The 19,279-nt window shown below is 39.7% G+C and overlaps 2 protein-coding genes across 6 annotated transcripts; both read left to right on the top strand.

The window, feature by feature from the left end:
• The first annotated feature begins 1,304 nt into the window (after positions 1–1,304).
• LOC141540383 (uncharacterized) lies at positions 1,305–13,659 on the top strand. 5 transcript variants are annotated; one of them, XM_074264340.1, is made up of 4 exons: positions 1,305–1,433; positions 5,069–5,195; positions 6,487–6,576; positions 12,695–13,659. In XM_074264340.1, the coding sequence occupies exons 2-4, from the start codon at positions 5,162–5,164 to the stop codon at positions 13,528–13,530; spliced, it is 960 nt and encodes a 319-aa protein (XP_074120441.1). In that variant the 5' UTR covers positions 1,305–1,433; positions 5,069–5,161; the 3' UTR covers positions 13,531–13,659. The 5 variants fall into 5 exon arrangements, with proteins under 5 accessions (XP_074120441.1, XP_074120440.1, XP_074120444.1 ...); XM_074264339.1 differs by having other exon boundaries at positions 1,318–1,433; positions 2,407–5,195; XM_074264341.1 differs by lacking the exon at positions 1,305–1,433 and adding an exon at positions 1,486–1,589 and having other exon boundaries at positions 2,407–5,195.
• Positions 13,660–13,832: 173 nt separating this feature from the next.
• Positions 13,833–15,898, top strand: LOC141540382 (uncharacterized). The gene has a single exon (XM_074264338.1). The coding sequence runs from the start codon at positions 13,979–13,981 to the stop codon at positions 15,383–15,385; it is 1,407 nt and encodes a 468-aa protein (XP_074120439.1). The 5' UTR covers positions 13,833–13,978; the 3' UTR covers positions 15,386–15,898.
• The last annotated feature ends 3,381 nt before the right edge of the window (positions 15,899–19,279 follow it).

Raw genomic sequence — 19,279 nt, 5'->3', positions numbered from 1 at the left:
AAAAGGGAGAAAATTGAGAATATCAAATTATTCCAATTCCATTTTGTAATTGATTCTATTCTGCATTGCCCCTGTGAGAATGTCCCTGAGATTAATATGTCTGTTTTCTATGAGTTACTTTCCAGGCAGGTGCATTGTTTGCAGAGCAATCCTTATTGCCAAAAGAAGAAAATCAGAAGTCTGCAATGAGGCAAAGTTTTGCTCGTTCCCAGATGCCTTTGCCAATGATAACTTTGATGAGCTGTGCCTTTCATATCAGCTTAAGTCATCCTTGCAATCCAATATTCTGCAAAACATCCTGCTCCTGTTCTGGAAAAACTTCTTCCTGAACTTCAGTTTTGAGGTTTTAAAACATCAATTGCCCTTGTCTCTCCTAGACTGTGGGCTTAATTATCTGACTGTGACGCTTAAAGAGGAGAACAATCCGTCCTTGGAAAGACTTGCGGACTCAGCCGCCTGTCATCACCAACCACTGCTCTAGAACGCTCATGGAAGGAAGCCCCCAGCCCCCTAGGGAGGCCTTTCTTTGCACAAGGCCCATGCAGAAAGTTGTTCCTGGTTGTATACATTTGTAACAATGGTTTTGTTTTTCTTCGGTTCTCAATACAGGCATGAGATGGGAGGCAAATCGGGCAGATTTTTGGCTTTTAAATAAAATAGAATGTTTAAGAGGGCCTGCCTTCTGTGGTCCATGATCTAGGCTCTCCTCCAGGGCACCGATGTCAAACACCTGAACCAGATCAAAATGGACTGGGAGATGCTTAATAAATGAAAACACAGATGCCATATTTTACAAAGAAGGCAATACATGGCCTGCAAGGATCCCATTATGGATTAATGGCTCCTGATATCTGAATTTGGCACCACTGCTTTGTGAAGATCTGGGGTCCTCCTCAATAAGGGAGACCCGAGTCCCCCGTGAGGGGCCAAAGTCTTGGTCAGACTCTGGGCCCACAGAATGACCTGGATCCCTGGGTCCTAGAGCCAAAAGAGTTGGCAGGGGGCATTTTATAGAGGAAGAAACTGAGGCTCAGGTTATGGAGGTGACCCGAATTCTTTTAACATAAAAGCACGAAAAAACAATTCTTTTCCACATATCTAAGTGAAAGGGTCAATGGGCGCAGAGCCCCATTCACTGCGCAAACTCAAATTTTGAAAAGTAGGGCCGTGATATCTTGTGGGGAATGGAGTCTGGAGACAGGGATGTGCCCGTGCCTTCCTGCTTCCGGACTACATTTCCCGGAATGCACTCCTAGGTAATGCCGCGCTTTGGCCCGCTTGGTCTTATAGTAAAGTGGTGCATTATGGGAATAACTCCCAGACTGCATGGTGGGAGGCCGCGGTCTCTGCTTTGAGACTTTCCCTGCGCCTTGCTCCGCCACGGCGCCCCCTCCGTCCTCCTCTGCGCCTGCAGTGGGAGCTCGAGTTGAGAGGTGAGTGAGGCGAAGGAAGTGCGCACGCGCGGCCCCGGCTCTGCTCTTTCCCTTTCCCCTTTCCTGTTGGGAGAGTTCCAGGTGTCAACCTGAGGCAGTGCGCAGGCGCGGTGCTCGCTCTGCGCCCCGACCCCATCCCAGGATGTGGGCGCCTAGGTGAGAGTGGGGAGTTAGTGCGCACGCGCAGCCAGCTTCCCACCCCCTCCCCTTTCGGTGAGCACCTTTGTGTAGGATCCACAGGTGACTGCCCGCGTGTGACTCCACGTGTGTTTAAGTGTAACAGTTTGTGCCGTGGCCCGATGGGGCGTGGGTGACATCATCGCCCTGAGGGAGGAGTGGCCGCCTCACACCTCCAGCAGCTTCGCAGTCCCTCCACCTGCCGCTCTCTTCCTCTGCCCCCCCCTTGAAGCTCCCGCTCATTCTCTGAGGCACCCCAACATGTGGCGGTGACCCCCATCCCCATTTCTGCACGGAGGTCCCCTCGATATACCCCAAAGTGTCTGAACTAGAGGGATCCGAGTATGGGAAAGGAGCCGGGGCAGGGGGACAAAGGAGAGGGCAGGATTTGAACTGGGGCCCCGGCACGTGGAAGGGGCTGGACAGGGTCTCCTCTGAGGAGGCCCCTGCTCTGGGTAATGGGGCAGGATGAGGACGGGTGCCCGCCCCGTGCCCAGCACTGTGCCAGCTCTGGGGGGCAGAGACAGAGTCAGACAGGCCGGCTTGTAGTAAAGTTGTACTAATAGAAATCTATCCAGCCGTATTTAATTATTCCTATCTGAGGTATATAAAGCACATGAGTATGTGCAATTCCTGTACTCACGTTAGTAAAGGTAAATAAGTGTGATACTAACATTTGCTAACAGTCACTAGTGCGGTCATACTAAATGGGAGACAAGTTTGGAATAAAAGGGCGTCCAGATTGCTCATTTCCTTAATCCTAATGCGCGTCCTCTCTCTCCGGATCTGTGCCTAGGACGGGCATTGCCACATCCACACGAGTGGTCACCGCCTGGCCAGCGTTCCGCAACGGTCTGTTTCCCCTACGGTGTCCGCCACACGGCTATTCTCCCTGACTGAAATTCATCGCTCACTTATTTCTGTGTCCAAGACCTATGACTTTTCCAGAAGGGCCTGAGTGTGTGGGGTGCGCGGGTGTCAGGGGGTGAGCTACCTGTAATGAAGGAGATTTACGTGTAAGCATGACAGTCAGGGTGTGAGCGAAGCGTGTGCATTTTTGAGAATAAGTTTAAAAGTTGGGCAGAAAAGTGCCCCTCACAGTGGGCCACAGGAGGTCGGGGTGTGACCCTCGGATCCCCAGCTGGGTGGGCGGGGGAGGGCCTGGATGAGGGGCTGAAGGTGTGGCTGACCTCCCCTGCACTCTCTCTTTCCTGATGCAGCTCATAGAACTGGAATGTCTCCCCAAAACAAAGCAGAAAGTCTTAGAATCAGTATATGGAATATGAAAACCAGGTGTCTTTGGGATCGTGGTAATATGTGAAGGATGGGACGTCACCATTTAAATGTGAAACAAAAAGCACTTGCTCTCAGGGGTGGTCCCTCCGAACCCTCAAGATTTGTTTGCCCTTTCGTTTCAGCGTAATGTACCGGGCATCGTGGATTCAGTGATGCAGGTCTGGAATATTTTGTTCAATTTGTTGCCCAGCTTTTTAGCAACACTGTTGGTAACTAGGAGAGCGCTAAGGTTGTAGATGTGACAACAAAATAACAACAAAAATAATTTTTTGGAAGAGCTCCTGATTTTTTGTGTCAGGCAAAGCTTCCAAGGTGGAAACTCTTTACTACTGTCATGGAAATTCTGCCCAAGGCCCATTACCAACAGGATTACCTGTAGGAGTTTTCCAAATACTCTTTTTTGGTGTGAGTCTGGCATTGATAGGGTTTCCTTAACATGGTACACAGTGGAGGGCCTCCTGAAAGAGATCTGTACCCTCGTAGAGCCTAGTCGTCATCAAAGGAAAAACCAAGGTAGAGAAAAAGGCCTGTTGCAAGGGCTACGACAGGCAGTTGTAAGGACTGAGCATAGACGTTTATGTAATCTCTTCAGATCTGGACGTAAAAGTGAACCAGCCGAAGTGAATAGGCTGAAATTGGGAAATTATATAGGTTTTTGAATGACACAAGATTTTGCCCAAAACAAAATTATTCTTGCTTTTCTGGGAGTAAAATGAGGAAGACCACCAACCAAAGAAGTCCTTTTTCGGGCCATTGGACATCTTTTAGGTGTCGGTAGGTTGCAGTCTGTTGCCAGTCAAAGCTACGTACTGGAAGCAGCACAGAAAATCATCAGCAGAAAAAGGCTGACCAGAAAATGACGTGGGCCCGTGATGGGCTGGAGAATGAGGGATGGAAGAGGAACATAGATTTCCCCTTCCCTTCTCTCCATCCCGTTATTTAGGGCACAATAAGAGACAGAGAGGAAAGCCCCGTGCATCTCGTGGAGGATTTTCTGGGAGGAAGTATCAAGCAAGCTTAGGTGCACATTTCCATTGGGTAATCACTGAATAAGGGGAGTTGGATCCCCTACTAAGTGGGGATCCAAACAGAGAAGGCAGCTGGACCCTGCTCTCTTGGAGCTCACATTTAATGGGGGAGGCTGCATCTGTGTAGGTCAGATGGAGAGATCCCAGGGTTTTCAAGGTGGCAGCAGCGAAGCTGAGGTTAGGCCTTTTTAATGCCATTTCCAGTGATGAAATGGTAGCATTTGATTCGGAACCTTTGTTAGAATCCGAGACACGCAGGGCCAAGACCTTTGTTTTCTGGGTGGTCGGTCCTTGTAGCTGCAGCCCTGAAGGAGCAGGGGCCAGGCTGCGTCTCCACAGGGGCCGCTTCCCAGGACACTTTAAAAGCATTTCCATTTCCAAGGACCTTAGGTGCTGAGCAGTCTCCACCAGGGTCTGAAGGAGGTGCTGGTCATGGAAAGGTCAGAGTACCTTTGAAATGCTGGAGAAAATATACAATAAGATATTTAATATGTATGGGAATGCCTACCATCTAGGGGAGGAGGTGGAGGGAAGGAGGGGAAAAATTTGGAACAGAAGGGAGTACAAGGGATAATGTTGTAAAAAAAAAATTACCTATGAATATGTACTGTCAAAGAAAATGTTATAATTATAAAAATTAATTTAAAAATTAAAAAAAAAAAAGAAATGCTGGAGAAAAGTTCTCCCTTAAAACTTAGCACAGTTCTCTGTGCATATCAGTAGCAAATTAATATTATCAACCTGAGAGGCAGAAATTTATTTCAGATCTCCACAGGCAAAGGAGAGCAGACTGCCATTAGTGTTTAGAACTCTGGGATATTGTTTCCCTTGTTACTCTGGACAGAATCAGTTGATTAGTAATAGAGAATGATTGCTAAAAATCTGATTTGAAATGTGTTTGCTAATATTCCTATTGATCATCTGATGGAGGTTGATTCTGTGGTTTGGTGGGATTTTAAAGGTATAATGAATACTTTTCTTGGGGTTACTTGTAGAGAGATTTTTGTCAAGATGAACTTGAGACTCCGGGGAAACTAGAATATGCTACTGAGACTTGTACAAGTTGAAGTATGCAAGGAATCAGGAAAAATTTGGAAAACTATCTTTGGTTAAGCAGGATTGTATTTGACTTAGGAATCAGTGACCTTCAGGGATGTGGCCGTGGACTTCACCGGGCAGGAATGGAGGCGCCTGGAACCGGCCCAGAGGGCCTTGTACAGGGATGTGATGTGGGGGAACTACCAGAACCTGGTTTTTCTGGGTAAGTGTGACTGTCCCCTCCCCCCGACTCAGAATTGGCCCACGAGGGTGTCTTTGCACTCTTCTCGATGCAGGATGTGGGAGATCTGAAAGGCTCAGCCAAATGTGGGCTTGTGTGCAGGAATGCTGAAGGGCATCACATGAGCAGTGCCAGATCCTTTATGTCCGGGATTTAGGGTTCTGTTGGACAGATCCAGGTGAAACTGTTCAAATGGAAATTCCCGAGTTTTCTCCTGCCGGCTGTCTGGCTAAGGCCTTCCTACTTCATGGACTTGTAGGTCACTTGCTCCAGAAGTCTTCCCTCCCACTCTTCATGGGAGATGGGAGGACTTTTCCTCCATCTGCTTTGCATGGCTTTCACTCTCTCCACATTGGGAGCACCAGGAGGCAGATATGAACCATGTTTTAGCTGAACTTGGTCTCTCCCAATACAATCCTCTGTCTCTGTCATTCAGGCTGGTTCTGTGTGACCCCGTGGACTTTGTGTGTAAGGTTTTTTTGGCAAAGATACTGGGGTGTTCACCATTTCTTTCTCCAGTAAGTCCTCATTTTATAGATGAGGAAGTGAGGCAAACAGGTTGAGTGAGGTGCCCAAGGTCACACAGTTAGTAAGTTTCTGAGGCTGGATTTGCACTTGGATTCTCCTGACTCCAGGCCTGGTATTCATCCACTGTACCTTCTTTCTTCCGGCTGTAGTAAATAGTAAATAACTTTTTGATTAGTTTTTTTTTTTTTTTTTTTTTTTTTAAGTCTCAAGTTAGATAAAGTTCATAGATCAGACCACGTCACTGTTGTGGCTCAAGAAGTTCTAGGGGCTTCCTATTGACCAGAGAATCAATTATAGAATCTTGTAGTATTTAAAGCCTTTTCAACTTAACTCCAAACTTCCTTTCCAGGGTTATTGCACATTTTTCTGCTTTGGTTACTCTAAGGTCCAGCTGGTCAATAAACATTTAGTAAGCACCTACTGTGTACCTGTCTTATTTCCTGTCCTCCCATTGTACAGTTTACTTTTTCTCTCTCCATACCTTTGTGTAACCTAACTCAGGAGGCCGTCTCCTGAGGGAAGCCCTTCCTCTTTCCCACTTCAGTATCTTGAGCCCCAAATTACCTTTTTTTTTTAGCTTAGAACCTGATGGACTCATTCTGGGATCTGGCCTTATGGCCTATCTTCCTCCCTGGCAGGGCCCAGCTGCCCATTGTACTTAGCTGCCTGCTTTTCTGTAAAGAGAACTAGCTTCCCAGACACCTTTCTGTCTCCATCAGTTTTTCATTTACCTCCCTCTGGGTAGGAATTCCTGTTTGTACCTTGGATGTGATTTCCTTACTGGATAAACAAGAAGTTCCAAGGAGGGCCAAGGGAGAAGTTCACAGAGGCAAAGGTGAGTGCGGCCAGAGCAGGTCAGTGACCGTCACTGCAGCTAGCCTTTCCCCGGTTCCATTCTGTGTTCTTACTTTTGTAGCAGCGTTACTAAATCCCACAAAATCCCACTAAATCCTTGACCTTTTTCTCTTATTGTTATGGCTTTGTTGCTCTCCAAAAAAGACTGCGCCATTTTAAATTATGCTACTTGGATAATGTCATGTCTGCACCTGCACAGCCCCATTGGCATCACATTCTGTAATTCTCCTTTTAATTTAGTGGGATTTATGTTATATCTTGAATAGGTTTTCATTTGAATTTTTATAATTATCGGGAGCATTTGAATAATCTTCTGGTGACTCTTGCTAATTTATGTTCCTTTCAAAAGGTTTTTTTGAAAGCTTTAATCTTGTTTTACCTCATCTTAATTTTTTCTTTTAAGTTTATTTTTATTCTGAATCCCGCAAATACCAATAAACATGAACACATCCATATATAAAGAACAGACTAGGAAACTGAATTTTCAATATAGTCAATTTGTTTCTTTTTTTTTTTTTTTTTATTATTATATATATATATATATTTTATAATATTATCCCTTGTATTCATTTTTCCAAATTACCCCCCCTCCCTCTATTCCCTCCCCCCGACGACAGGCAATACCATACATTTTACATGTGTTACAATATAGTCTAGGTACAATACATGTGTGTGAATATCATTTTCTTGTTGCACAATAAACATTAGAATCCGAAGGTACATGCAACCTGGGCAGACAGATATTAGTGCTAACAATTTTCATTCCCCTCCCAGTGTTTCTTCTCTGGGTGCAGCTACCCCTGTCCATCATTGATCAACTGGAAGTGAGTTGGATCTTCTTTATGTTGAAGATATCCACTTCCATCAGAATACATCCTCATACAGTATCATTGTTGAAGTGTACAGTGATCTTCTGGTTCTGCTCATTTCACTCAGCATCAGTTGATGTAAGTCTCTCCAGGCCTCTCTATATTCCTCCTGCTGGTCATTTCTTACCGAGCAACAATATTCCATAACCTTCATATACCACAATTTACCCAACCATTCTCCAACTGATGGACATCCATTCATCTTCCAGTTTCTAGCTACAACAAAAAGAGCTGCCACAAACATTTTGGCACATATATGTCTCTTTCCGCTCTTTAGTATTTCTTTGGGATATAATCCCAGTAATAGCGCTGCTGGGTCAAAGGGTATGCACAGTTTGATAACTTTTTGGGCATAATTCCAGATTGAATTTGTTTCTTTTTAATAAAACAAACTAAACCTAGCACTTTAGATTCAGAATTTTTCTATTTGTATCTTCTGAACCTCTCTTTGTGCCCTCTGCATTCAACAGTATTTTATTTTTCCAATTACATGCAAAGATCACTTTCAGCATTCACCTTTGCAAATCCTTGCATTCTAATTTTTTCCCTCTTTCGCTCCCCCTCCCTAAAATAGCAAGTAATCTGATATCAAATATGTGCAATTTTTAAAACATTTCCATATTCATCATTTGGTGCAAGAAAAATCTGACAAGAGAAAAAATCACAAGGAAGAAAAAACAACGACGACAACAAGCCTTTGCATTTTTGAAATTCTTCTTTAGCATAGTTTTTCCCCTTTATTCTGTTTTTGGGCATCCCCATCTCACGCCCTGCCCCTCCCCTGCTATTCTTGCCCGTGCCTCCCCCATATCTCCAACCCAGCCAAAAAAAAAACCAAACTTCTCTTTTATAATACATAATTGTACTCAATTAAAACACATGTTGGTCATGTCTGAAAACATGTGTTATTCTGTATCTTTTACCTCACTTTCAGTTTCTGTTTTTAATACATTTGATTTATTCTAACACTTAAACACCAAAAAAAGAGAAAGCCATCTACAAAATAGAACATAAAAAGATGCTTGCATATGAAACCACAAATGATTCCCTTGTACATTTTGATTTATTATTCAGTAATAATTATAATTAAAGCTGTCATTTTTATAACTCTTACTATATCCCAGGCACTTATCGCATCTGAACCTCACAACATCCATGGGAGGCAGTCACTATTATCACTGTTTTACAAATGAGGAAACTGAGGCACACAGGTTAAACAACTTGTCCCAGGGTCACACGGCTAGTGTGGGTCTCAAGTCAGATTGGAACTCAGTCTTCTTTACCCAATGTGGGACCCACTGCACCTGAAACTACTTTTTAGAAGAAATGAAAAACTTTTTTTAAAATAAAATTTTAGAGATTTGTATCAATGAGCAAAATTCTTCTCTCATCTATTCTCCTCTTCCCATCTCTGAAAAGGAAAACAAAAAACACCTTCAAGCCAATATGTCTAAATAGGCAAAATGTCCACTAATGGGCCTTGATCCAAAATGTCTCATCGTTCATATTAAGCTCCTCCTCACCTCTTGTTGGGCAGTATTCTTCATTCCTAGTTCTGTGGGATGAAGGTTGGTCTTGATATTAACCAGCAGTCAGTGAGAAGTCCATCTTTGCATGTCAAGTAGTACTCAGAATAAGTCACTCGGACATTTCTTAAATTAAGAATTAGAATAGAAAGATTTGCTGGGTTGGAGGGACAAAATTTGGGATGACTTTCTTTCATCTGTTTTGGAGACATCTGTATTCTCTGAGATTAGATTAAGTCCTGTCTGTGCCGACTCGAACCAAGGAAGTACACATTTCACCACATCTTGCCCGTTCAGGATTCTTCCAAGTTTCCTTAGAGATGAAACATTTCTTTCTGCTTTAATGCTCATTTGAGTGTGGGTGAGCTGCTGGATTGCCCTTGTAGCAAAAAGGAGGCTTAGGACCAATAAGGAAGCCCACAAGATACCAGTAAAAAAGTGCTGCTTCTTCCTTCATGTTTGCGGGGCAGTGCATATATGTCAGTAGTTTCCTCAGAAATTAAAAACACTCTGTTTGGATTTCAGTTCTCTTTTGTCTATTTTCTTTTAGATTCTGTTTCCTCAGAAATTAAAAACACTCTCTGTTTGGATTTCAGTTCTCTTTTGTCTATTTTCTTTTAGATTCTGCTGTGACCCATAACTGCTTTTTTCCTTTAGCTGTCCCTACCACTGATCCCTTTTCCCCTCCAAATGCAAAAAAAGAAAACACAAATTAGCTTGGTGAACCAAAACAATTGCATTTTTGAAATTCTTCTCTAGCATAGTTTTTTTTTTTTTTTTTTTTTTTTAACTCTGTTTTTGGGCATCCCTATTTCATGCACTGCTCTTCCTCTGCTATTCTTGACCTTGCTTTCCCCACTCCTCTCCTCCTTTTTCCCACCCCTACCTTCCCCAGCCAAAAAACCACTTAATTGTACTCAATTAAAACACATTGGCCACATCTGAAAATGTGCTTGAGCTATTCTGTGCCTGAATCAATCATTTCTTTGTTAGTAATTATCATCAACTCACTGGGATTGTGCTGATCATTGCGTTGATCAGAATTCTTTTATCTTTGAAGTTTTATTTTATTTTTTTACAAAGTGAATCTCGTGTGTGTGTGTGTGTGTGTGTGTGTGTGTGTGTGTGTGTGTGTGTGTGTGTGTGTGTGTGTGTGTGATAAATCACTTTGATAGTCTAGTGAAACCTAAGAACCCATACCCACCATGATGTTTCAAAATATATAAATATAAATTAGGATTACAAAGGAAATCAATTATGTTGAACTAGTTATCAAACTGTTAAAACAAGTCTCTCGAAAATGTTTCCTTTACAATGTGGTTTCTACTGAACTTTTTCTCCTGGTTCTACTCCACTCTGCATCAATTCTAACTACATTGATTTTGCTCATGTGAAACTTTTCAATTTTAAATAATAAAAATTATTCTTTTTATTTTATCTCCTTTATTTATCTTCTATTTAGTTACGAACTCTTGCCCTATCTGTAGGCACAAGAGATATTTTTCTTTCCTTGCTCCCCTAACAGTGATCCTGCAGCTTGTACATAAGGACTTTCAGTATGAGGCAACTTGTTTGCTTTCGAGAAAGCTCTAATTATTAGGAAGTGTATAAACTTCAATGTGCTTCTTAAATCTCCTAATTCTGTCCTCTGGGAACCAACAGGTCAAGTGTGATACTCTTCCATAGGAGAGCTGTTCAAATGACTGGCCTGGAACAAGATGTGAAACTGCTCTGTATTTGGGAACTCTCTCCACGTCGAGGGAAAAGTCTTCTCTAGACTGTGTTCCCAGTGACTTCAGAACCTGTATAAGCATCCAGAGTCATTTCCTTTCTGGTTGCTCCAGTTTGTCAATAATCCTGTTGTATTAAGAATAGGACACAGTTCTCCAGATGTTTTTGACCAGGTTAAGATTGGACTTTTGGATTCTCTACCTTAGAGAATATTAATTTTATTTGCTGCCATATATATTGCTTTACTTAAGTTGAGAGAGCTTCCATGTGGCTAAAATCACTGGACCTTTTCCATATGAACTGCAATAGTTTATCTTTGTTGAGATAAATTTCTAAATTGAAATATAAGACTTTATACTTATCATTGTTTTATTTTTATTAATTTCTAAACCACTGATTTATCCTTTAACTCATCTATTTTATTAGATATCCCTCCAGGCTTTGAATTATTTACAAATTACACTGGTGAATGTGATTTCATTCAGTTTATTGGTAATTTTTAAAAAATGAGGCCCTGCTGGGCAAAATCACTTAACCCCAATTGCCTCAGCAAAAAAAAAAAAAAAAAAAAAAATTAAAAAAAAAATGAGGCCCTGTTTCAGTACAATGATACTTTTCATTTCATTTCATTTAAAATTGATGCCTTACTTTATTTTATCTTAATTTAATAAGGCTTAGTTAGTTTGTTAGGAATTAGAGCAATCCACTATATATTGGTTGGCCCTCTCATTAGATGAGTTTGAGCTTCTCTATGCTTATCCTTTCAGTTACCTATTGTGAAATTAGAAAAAATAATAAATCAATTGATTGAGAATTATATCTAATCAGTATGTCTAATCAATATTTGTAAATCAAATTCAATAAGACCTATTAGTAAAATTTGTAAGAATTCTTCTGTTCCTTTAGGCTAAAGATTCAAATATGTGACTTTTTGCTGACTATGAAGTCAATCTGGTAATAAGATATTTGCTCACAATGGAACTTTCCAAAGGATGTCAGCCTGGGAATGTTGGTCTACGTGGTGAGGAACTGATGTAAGCAGCACCAACCAAATAAGAGTGAAAAATGTCTGTAAACACTATAAAAGACTTACTCTATCAGGTGTGTCCTTGACTACTGAGGAGTCTCAAAACCAATTTATTAGTATTTACTAGTCCTATTATAAATTGATTGTGTTCTGAACTTTGTGTCTCAGCTTCTCCTTATCATAGATTTTTTTCATGACAAATCTTTTAAATTTCAAAATATCAAATTTGGGCTTTTGGAATTTCTTAAATTTGCAAATCAAGTTCAAATTTACTATTCATTTTCTTTGTAGCTGCTTTAGAAATCACCTTGCCCTTACTTTACTGTAGATAGACCATGGATTTCTATGATTTGATTTGATATTCACTCCATTTGGTAGTCAACAGATATTTTTGTTGAATCCTTTTTTAGTATTTCTTAAAATTAAAAAAATCATTTATATATATATATATATATATATATATATATATATATATATATATATATATATATATAAATACACACACATATATATTTGTTCTTAACAATTTTGGGAGAGTCCATTAAATCTTAGGTCCTCCCTAGATCTCTTAATTTTATCTGTATAGATTTCAAGTTCAATAAAGTTCTAGTTGAAGAATTTTTCAAGCCAACTTTTCCTGTTTTATGTGATTTTCCATTCTTTTCTGCAGAAAACAATTGGTTTTCCCCTAAATTTTTTTAATGACATCTGAAAGTGCTTTTATTTCTCTAAAATCTGACTCATTTAATCCTAAGTACATGTTATTTTCTCCTCTTCCTTTTGACCTCAGTTCCTTCAATCTGTATTTTTTTCTACTTGGTCCAGCTTGAGTGCCTGTTCTCCTTGGTAGAGAAGATAAAAAACTAGAACTTTCTCTGAAACAGATTCCTTTCCTCTGTCAAAGGTAAAAATATCCAATGTCCTTTTATCTCTTCTTTATTTCAGATTTTCTTCATGAGAACAAGTTTGAAAGGAAGGACTCAAATGTGATGCAAGGCAATTGCTTAGGAGCATCATTCAAGAAAAGACTGGCAAAGAATACAGTAGTCAGGCATTCCAAGACGAGAGAAGCTAGGGAACATGGTGTTAATTTGGAGAATCAGAAATACAAGCAGGACAGACAATCTAGACAAGTAACAGTAACTCCTAGAACCACTTTTAATAAAATGATCCTACCTCAATGTTCTACATTTGGGAGAAATTTTAGTCTGAGGTCAATCTTGATTTCATTGTGCAAAGAGACTATGGGAAAATGTCTCCATCAGTATAAGACATCTGAAATGAGCTTCCAGAATTATTTACATCTAATTACACATCATACATTTGCTTTAGGGAAGACCCTTTCTAAATATAACAGATGCAGGAAGCCTTTCAGTTACCATTCAGACCTAGTTAACTTTCACAGAACACATGCTGGAGGTAAGATAGCACACATTAAACACAATGAATATGAGAAAGCCTTCAGCCACAGTCGAAGCCTAACTCAACAAAGGATTCACATCAGAAAGAAATTCTTTGCATGTAATGAATATAAAAAAACCTTTACTTGGAAGGCAGACTTTATTTGCCAGCAGAAAACTCATATTGAAGAGAAACCCTTTGATTGTAATGAATGTGGAGAAGCCTTCCTCAGGAGGAGTTACTTTGTCAGGCATAAGGGAGATCCTGCGGCAGAAATACCTTTTACATATAATGAATGTGGGAAAGCCTTTAAGCGCTGGGCAAACTTTTTTTACCTATCAGAGAACTCATACAAGAAAGAAACCCTTTTCATGTATTGAATGTGGAAAAGTATTTAGGTACAGTTCCAGCCTCATTACTCCTCAGACAACTCATACTGGAGAAAAACCATTTGAATGTAATGGATGTGGGAAATCCTTTAGTGATAGTGTAGTACTCAGGAACCATCAGAAAATTCATACTAGAGAGAATCCTTTTGAATGTAATGAATGTGGGAAAGCATTTAATCAGAGGGGACATCTTATTACCCATCAGGGAACACATACTGGAGAGAAACCCTTTGCATGTAGTGATTATGGGAAGGTTTCCAGCCAGCGTGAAATACTCAAAAGCCATCAGAGAATTCATACTGGAGAAAAGCCTTTTGCATGTACTGAATGTGGGAAAGCCTTTAGGCATAGGTCAAGCCTTCTTATCCATCAAAGAGCTTATATTAGAGAGAAACCCTTTACATGTAGTCAGTGTGGGAAAGACTTCAGTAAGAGTGAAATGCTCAAAAACCATCAGAAAATTCACACTGGAGAGAAACCCTTTTCATGTAATCAATGTGGGAAAGTCTTTAGGTACAATTCCAGCCTCATTACTCATGAGAGAACTCATACTGGAGAAAAACCATTTGAATGTAATGATTGTGGGAAAGCCTTCAGTGAGAGTGTAGTGCTCAAGAGGCATAGGAGAACTCACACAGGAGAGAAACCTTTTGAGTGTAATGAATGTGGGAAATCCTTCAGTGATAGCGTAGTACTTAGAAGCCATCAAAGAATTCATACTGGAGAGAAACCCTTTGAGTGTAATGAATGTGGGAAAGCATTTGGTCAGAGGGGACATCTTATCACCCATCAGAGAACACACACTGGAGAGAAACCTTTTGCATGTAGTGAATGTGGGAAAGGTTTCCGAAATAGGACCAATCTTATCACTCATCAAAGAACTCATACTGGGGAGAAACCTTTTTCTTGTAGTAACTGTGGGAAAGCTTTCAGCAGGAGAGAACATCTGACTAGACATCAGAGAACTCATACTGGAGAGAAACCCTTTGCGTGCAATGAATGTGGAAAAGCATTTAGGCACCGGTCACACCTTATTACCCACCAGAGAACTCATACTGGAGAAAAACCCTTTGTGTGTAATGAATGTGGGAAAACCTTCAGCCAGAGTGAAATACTTAAAAGCCATCAGAGAATTCATACTGGGGAAAAGCCTTTTGCATGTGCTGACTGTGGAAAAACCTTTAGGCATAGATCAAGCTTTATTATCCATCAAAGAACTTATATTGGGGAGAAACCCTTTGTATGTGATGAATGTGGGAAAGCCTTCAGTGAGAGTGAAGTACTAAAAAGCCACCAGAGAATGCATACTGGAGAGAAACCATTTGAATGTAATGAATGTGGAAAAGCCTTCCGCCATAGAGGACATCTTATTAATCATCAGAGGACCCATAATGGAGAGAAACTCTTTGCATGTAGTGAATGTGGTAAAGCCTTCAATGAAAACGAGTTACTCAAAATTCATCAAAGAATTCATACTGGTGAGAAACCCTTTGAATGTAATGAATGCAGGAAAAGCTTCAGTAGGAGGGAACACCTCATTAACCACCAGAGGATTCACACCGGAGAGAAACCTTTTACATGTCATGAATGTGGGAAGGGCTTCAGCCAAAGGGGGAATCTTATTACCCATCAGAGAACTCATACTAGAGAGAAACCCTTTGCATACACTGAATGTGGGAAAGCTTCCATTGAGAGTATACTACTCAAAAGCCATCAGAGAGCTGATATTGAAGAAAAATCCTTTGAATATGATAAATGTAGAAAAGGCGTTAGTCATAGGGCAAATCTTATTTCTTATCAGCAAACTAATACTGGTGGGAAAACCTTTTCTGTACAACTAATGTAACTTTCTTTAGAAAGAATAAAGTATATAGAAGTTATTGAACTCAGTGCAGGTAAGTCCTTTGAATGTAAAGAATATGTGGACGTCTTCTACAGAAGGAACCACCGTATTACTGGTCACAGAACTATTGGAGAAAAACCTTTTACATTTCTATGAATTTGGGTAAGGCTTCAACGAAGAGGAAAGTATTCAAAAAAAAAACAAAACAAAACACTAGAGAATGTACACTAGTGGGAAGCCATCAGTATAATGAATTTGGGATTTGGGACAAATGTCACTCACCAAAAGGGATATCTGAAAAGCTTATTAACCATCAGAGAAAAGTCCTTTGCATGTAATTAATGTGGGAAAAACTTTAACCAACTGGAAAGTGGAACTCTTTAGATTGCATTTGCCAGCAAATATTTTACATTTAAGGAATCGTACTGGAAATTTTAAATATATGAAGAAGTCTGTAGACAGACTTTATTAGAGGGATTGAAACATTTTGAATGTAATAAAATGAATAACAGCTGATTCCATGTTGACATGTGTTAGGGTGGGAGGGTCCTCTAAAATAACTGAGAAATCTTCTTTGATCTCGTATAAGTTAACATTTTTACCAATTAAAGGCACAGGTGGCATGTTCATCAAATTTACACATAAAACAAGCTTAGAGGGAAGGTTAACACACTGGCTGCCAGAATGAGAATCTTAGAGATTAGAGCATTTGGTCCCAATGATGGGAGAATAAGTAAAAGTTGGATGCTAGAGGTTGAAGAAAATCAGCTCCAAAAGTTAGAAGATGGGGGGCAGGGAAGGAGGCAGGATTTAGGCAGCAGTTATTTAAAAAGTGAATTTTAGTGATCTGCAAGTTCAGTGTGAACTGGGATTATGAAATTTGTTGGTGTTTAGGTGATTCGTCACATCCGACTCTTTGTGATCCCATTTATGGTTTTCTTGGCAAAGATACTGGCATGATTTGCCATTTCCTTCTCCAGTTCATTTTAAAGATGAGGAAACTGTGGTAAACAATGTTAAGTGACTTACAAGGATCACACAGCTACTAAGCATCTAAGGCCATATTGGAACTCAAATGCTTGTGAGCTCAGTACATGATCCTATCCCACCTACCTGATCTTGGATTGTAATATGGCAGCCTCCCAAAACAAATCCTGGTGCAATCATGGCCTGCACTGAGGAACATAACTTCCAGGAATTGGGAGTTAAGTTGCTCTATACTCTTCCCTTGTCAAAGACTCCTTACTGCAATTATTATGGTTATTTCTGAATATTTTAAGAAGGCTATTAAGGCTATTAATTTTAATAGTATTTTATTTTCCCAATACATACAAAGATAATTTTCAACATTCATCTTTGCAAAACCTTGTGCTCCAAATTTTTCTTCCTCTTCCCTTTCTTCCCCCTTCCCCAAGACAGCAATCTTGTTAGGTTAAACATGTACACTTCTTCTAAACATATTTGTCATGCTACACAAGAAAAAACAGATCAAAGGGAAACTAGCTGGAAAGAGGAGGGAAACCAGAATGGTGAAGAGCCTTGAATCCAGATGTTTATCACTTGAGGAAATTGGTCACACTGAACCTAATTATGATGAATCTTATGAGATAGATAGGTAAAATATTTTTTACCTTTTTTATTACTAACTTCATAGGTTGGGAATGATTAGATTGTATTTTGTCAGCTCCTCAAAAGTGGTCATTGAAGATTTTATGTCATATTGGAAGCCTAAAATAGGGTTCCCCAGGGAATCTATAATAGTTTCCTATTTTTATCAGTGAATTAGATTAAGACCTAGATGCTTGTCCAATTCCCGGGTAACAAATTTTCTTCCCTTTTCTCCCAAACTGCAGTACTTTGGAACGTTTCCATCATATCATCCTTTCCCCAGGAAATTCATCATTGGGAAATCTCATTCTCCTGCAAAATTGAATCTTCCTGATTTTTCACATCTTATTAGTACTCTCTGCATCCATCCATCCCCAAGGCCTAACCCTCTAGCTTTAGAGCAGGACCATGAATTCCAGGACCTATTTTTAAGGCAGAGGCTCAGTACAATCCTTTATATCCCACCAGTCATATTATTGTTGGATTCCATTATATTTCCATGTACTTCTGCCATCTTTCTCACAACTCTTTTCAGTTTTTCTTTTGTATGTTGTCACCTGTATTGGAGATTAGAGACTTTTGTATCTTGTATGTTTTGTATTTATATCCCTAGAATTTAGCACTTGGAAATAAAAAAATATTTATTGACTGAGAGGGATAGTAATATGGTGGATAATAGGAACCAACAAGATTTAGACAAACTAGAACACTATGGAGAATTTATTTTTGTATTTAGAGTTTAAACACCTATAAAAGAGGGTATGTGAAACAATGAATCTCTTTCATACCACTTGCTTTATATATATATATATATATATATATATATATATATATATATATATATATATATATATATGTAAAACTAAATTCCATGTGTTATTTTGATGATTTTTCTTACCTTTTGCCTTCTGAATATGCTTTTTAAAAGATGTTTCCGTATCTTTATTTGGAAGGAGGATTACTATTTCCAGTTATTCCCCACCCCAACAACCTCCACTCAATTAAAAACCCAGAGGAAAAAAATCTATTTTAATAAAAATAAAGAAGAGCAAAATGAATCCATATAGTGGCCTTGCCACAAAATGTGTCCCTTTCTGCAATTTGTGTCTGTCAGTTCTCTGTCAAAAGTAATAGTTTTCCTTCCAGATCTTTTGAAGAGGTGATTGGTCATTGTAGTGATACGTTATTAAATCTTTCAAAGTTTTTCTTTACAATGTTGTATAAATTGTTCTCCTTGTTCTGCTTGATTCAGTAGATAAAGTGAGATAATCTAGGATTCTCTGAAGTTATCTCCCTGAGGATCCCTTATATATAACTCTTTCCATTCACCCCCATCCAATCCCTTAACCCCCCCATTTAGGATGAGAATGCCCCTTTTGCTCCCTCACTATCCACTTCTTACCACCTCTGTTCTCATCCCTATGTGCTTTCTTGTTGAGTCTGATGCGTTTCTACACTAAATTGTGTGTTCCACCCTCTTTTGTCTACTCCAAACAACTTGCCCACATTTATCAAGCGAGAAAATTCCCAAACTGAATGAATTCTCTTCCTGAGGAATTGTCGGCAGGCCTGGTTCTTGATTATCCACTCTAAGGACTGCTCATTCAGAAGGGAAGAAGCGGGGCTTGGGCAAGGACCATGGGAAGATTCCCCTGGGTGCCCAGCTAGATAAATGTCAAGGACCATTCCACAAAGGTACCATTAGGTGGCAGTAGAGTTGCATTAATCAGAGCAATGTTGCCTAACACAGGATTTTATTTTTAGCAAAATCATTGCAATGTTAGTTGTTAAGGAAAAATTTGCCTGAATTTTAATTCCCTTATTTTAAATTTATATTTATAAACAAAAATATGAAATATTTCAAAAATGACCATACATATGAAATTGTCATGTTTTTTTAAAGTTTAACATGTGATTTCCTTTTTTCAGTTCATCCCTTTGCCATTTTCTAATCTCTTTTTCTTGTGTTTGTAATTCAAAGTTCCTACTCAACTGTAGTTTTTTCATCAGAAATGCTTAAAAGTATTCTGTTCTTGATCCAACCATTCTGGAGACCAAATTTGAATTGTTCCCGAAGGATTAGAAAACTATACATGGCCCTTGATCCAGCAATATCTCTACTAGTCTATATATTAAAGAGATTTTTTAAATGGGGGAGGTTATTGGTACACTATTTATAGCAGTTCTTTTTGTAGGGGCATAGAACTAGAAATTGAGGGGATGCCCATCAATTGGAGAATAGCTGAATAAATTGCAGTATATAAGGAAGAAGGGGGGGGGGAAGGAAAA

The sequence above is a fragment of the Sminthopsis crassicaudata genome, chromosome 4 (assembly GCF_048593235.1).
Source record: "Sminthopsis crassicaudata isolate SCR6 chromosome 4, ASM4859323v1, whole genome shotgun sequence".
NCBI classification, from domain to species: domain Eukaryota; kingdom Metazoa; phylum Chordata; class Mammalia; order Dasyuromorphia; family Dasyuridae; genus Sminthopsis; species Sminthopsis crassicaudata.
This window is presented reverse-complemented; position numbering and strand designations above follow the sequence as displayed.

What these genes read in the sequence shown, in the direction of transcription:
- LOC141540382 (XM_074264338.1), top strand. Translation starts at nt 13,979, where the DNA reads ATGCTCAAAAACCATCAGAAAATTCACACTGGAGAGAAACCCTTTTCA.
- LOC141540383 (XM_074264340.1), top strand. Translation starts at nt 5,162, where the DNA reads ATGTGGGGGAACTACCAGAACCTGGTTTTTCTGG. An exon ending in CCAGAACCTGGTTTTTCTGG is followed by an intron (nt 5,196 to 6,486) that starts GTAAGTGTGACT and finishes CCCTCTGGGTAG; the next exon opens with GAATTCCTGTTTGTACCTTG. An exon ending in AGAAGTTCACAGAGGCAAAG is followed by an intron (nt 6,577 to 12,694) that starts GTGAGTGCGGCC and finishes TCTTTATTTCAG; the next exon opens with ATTTTCTTCATGAGAACAAG.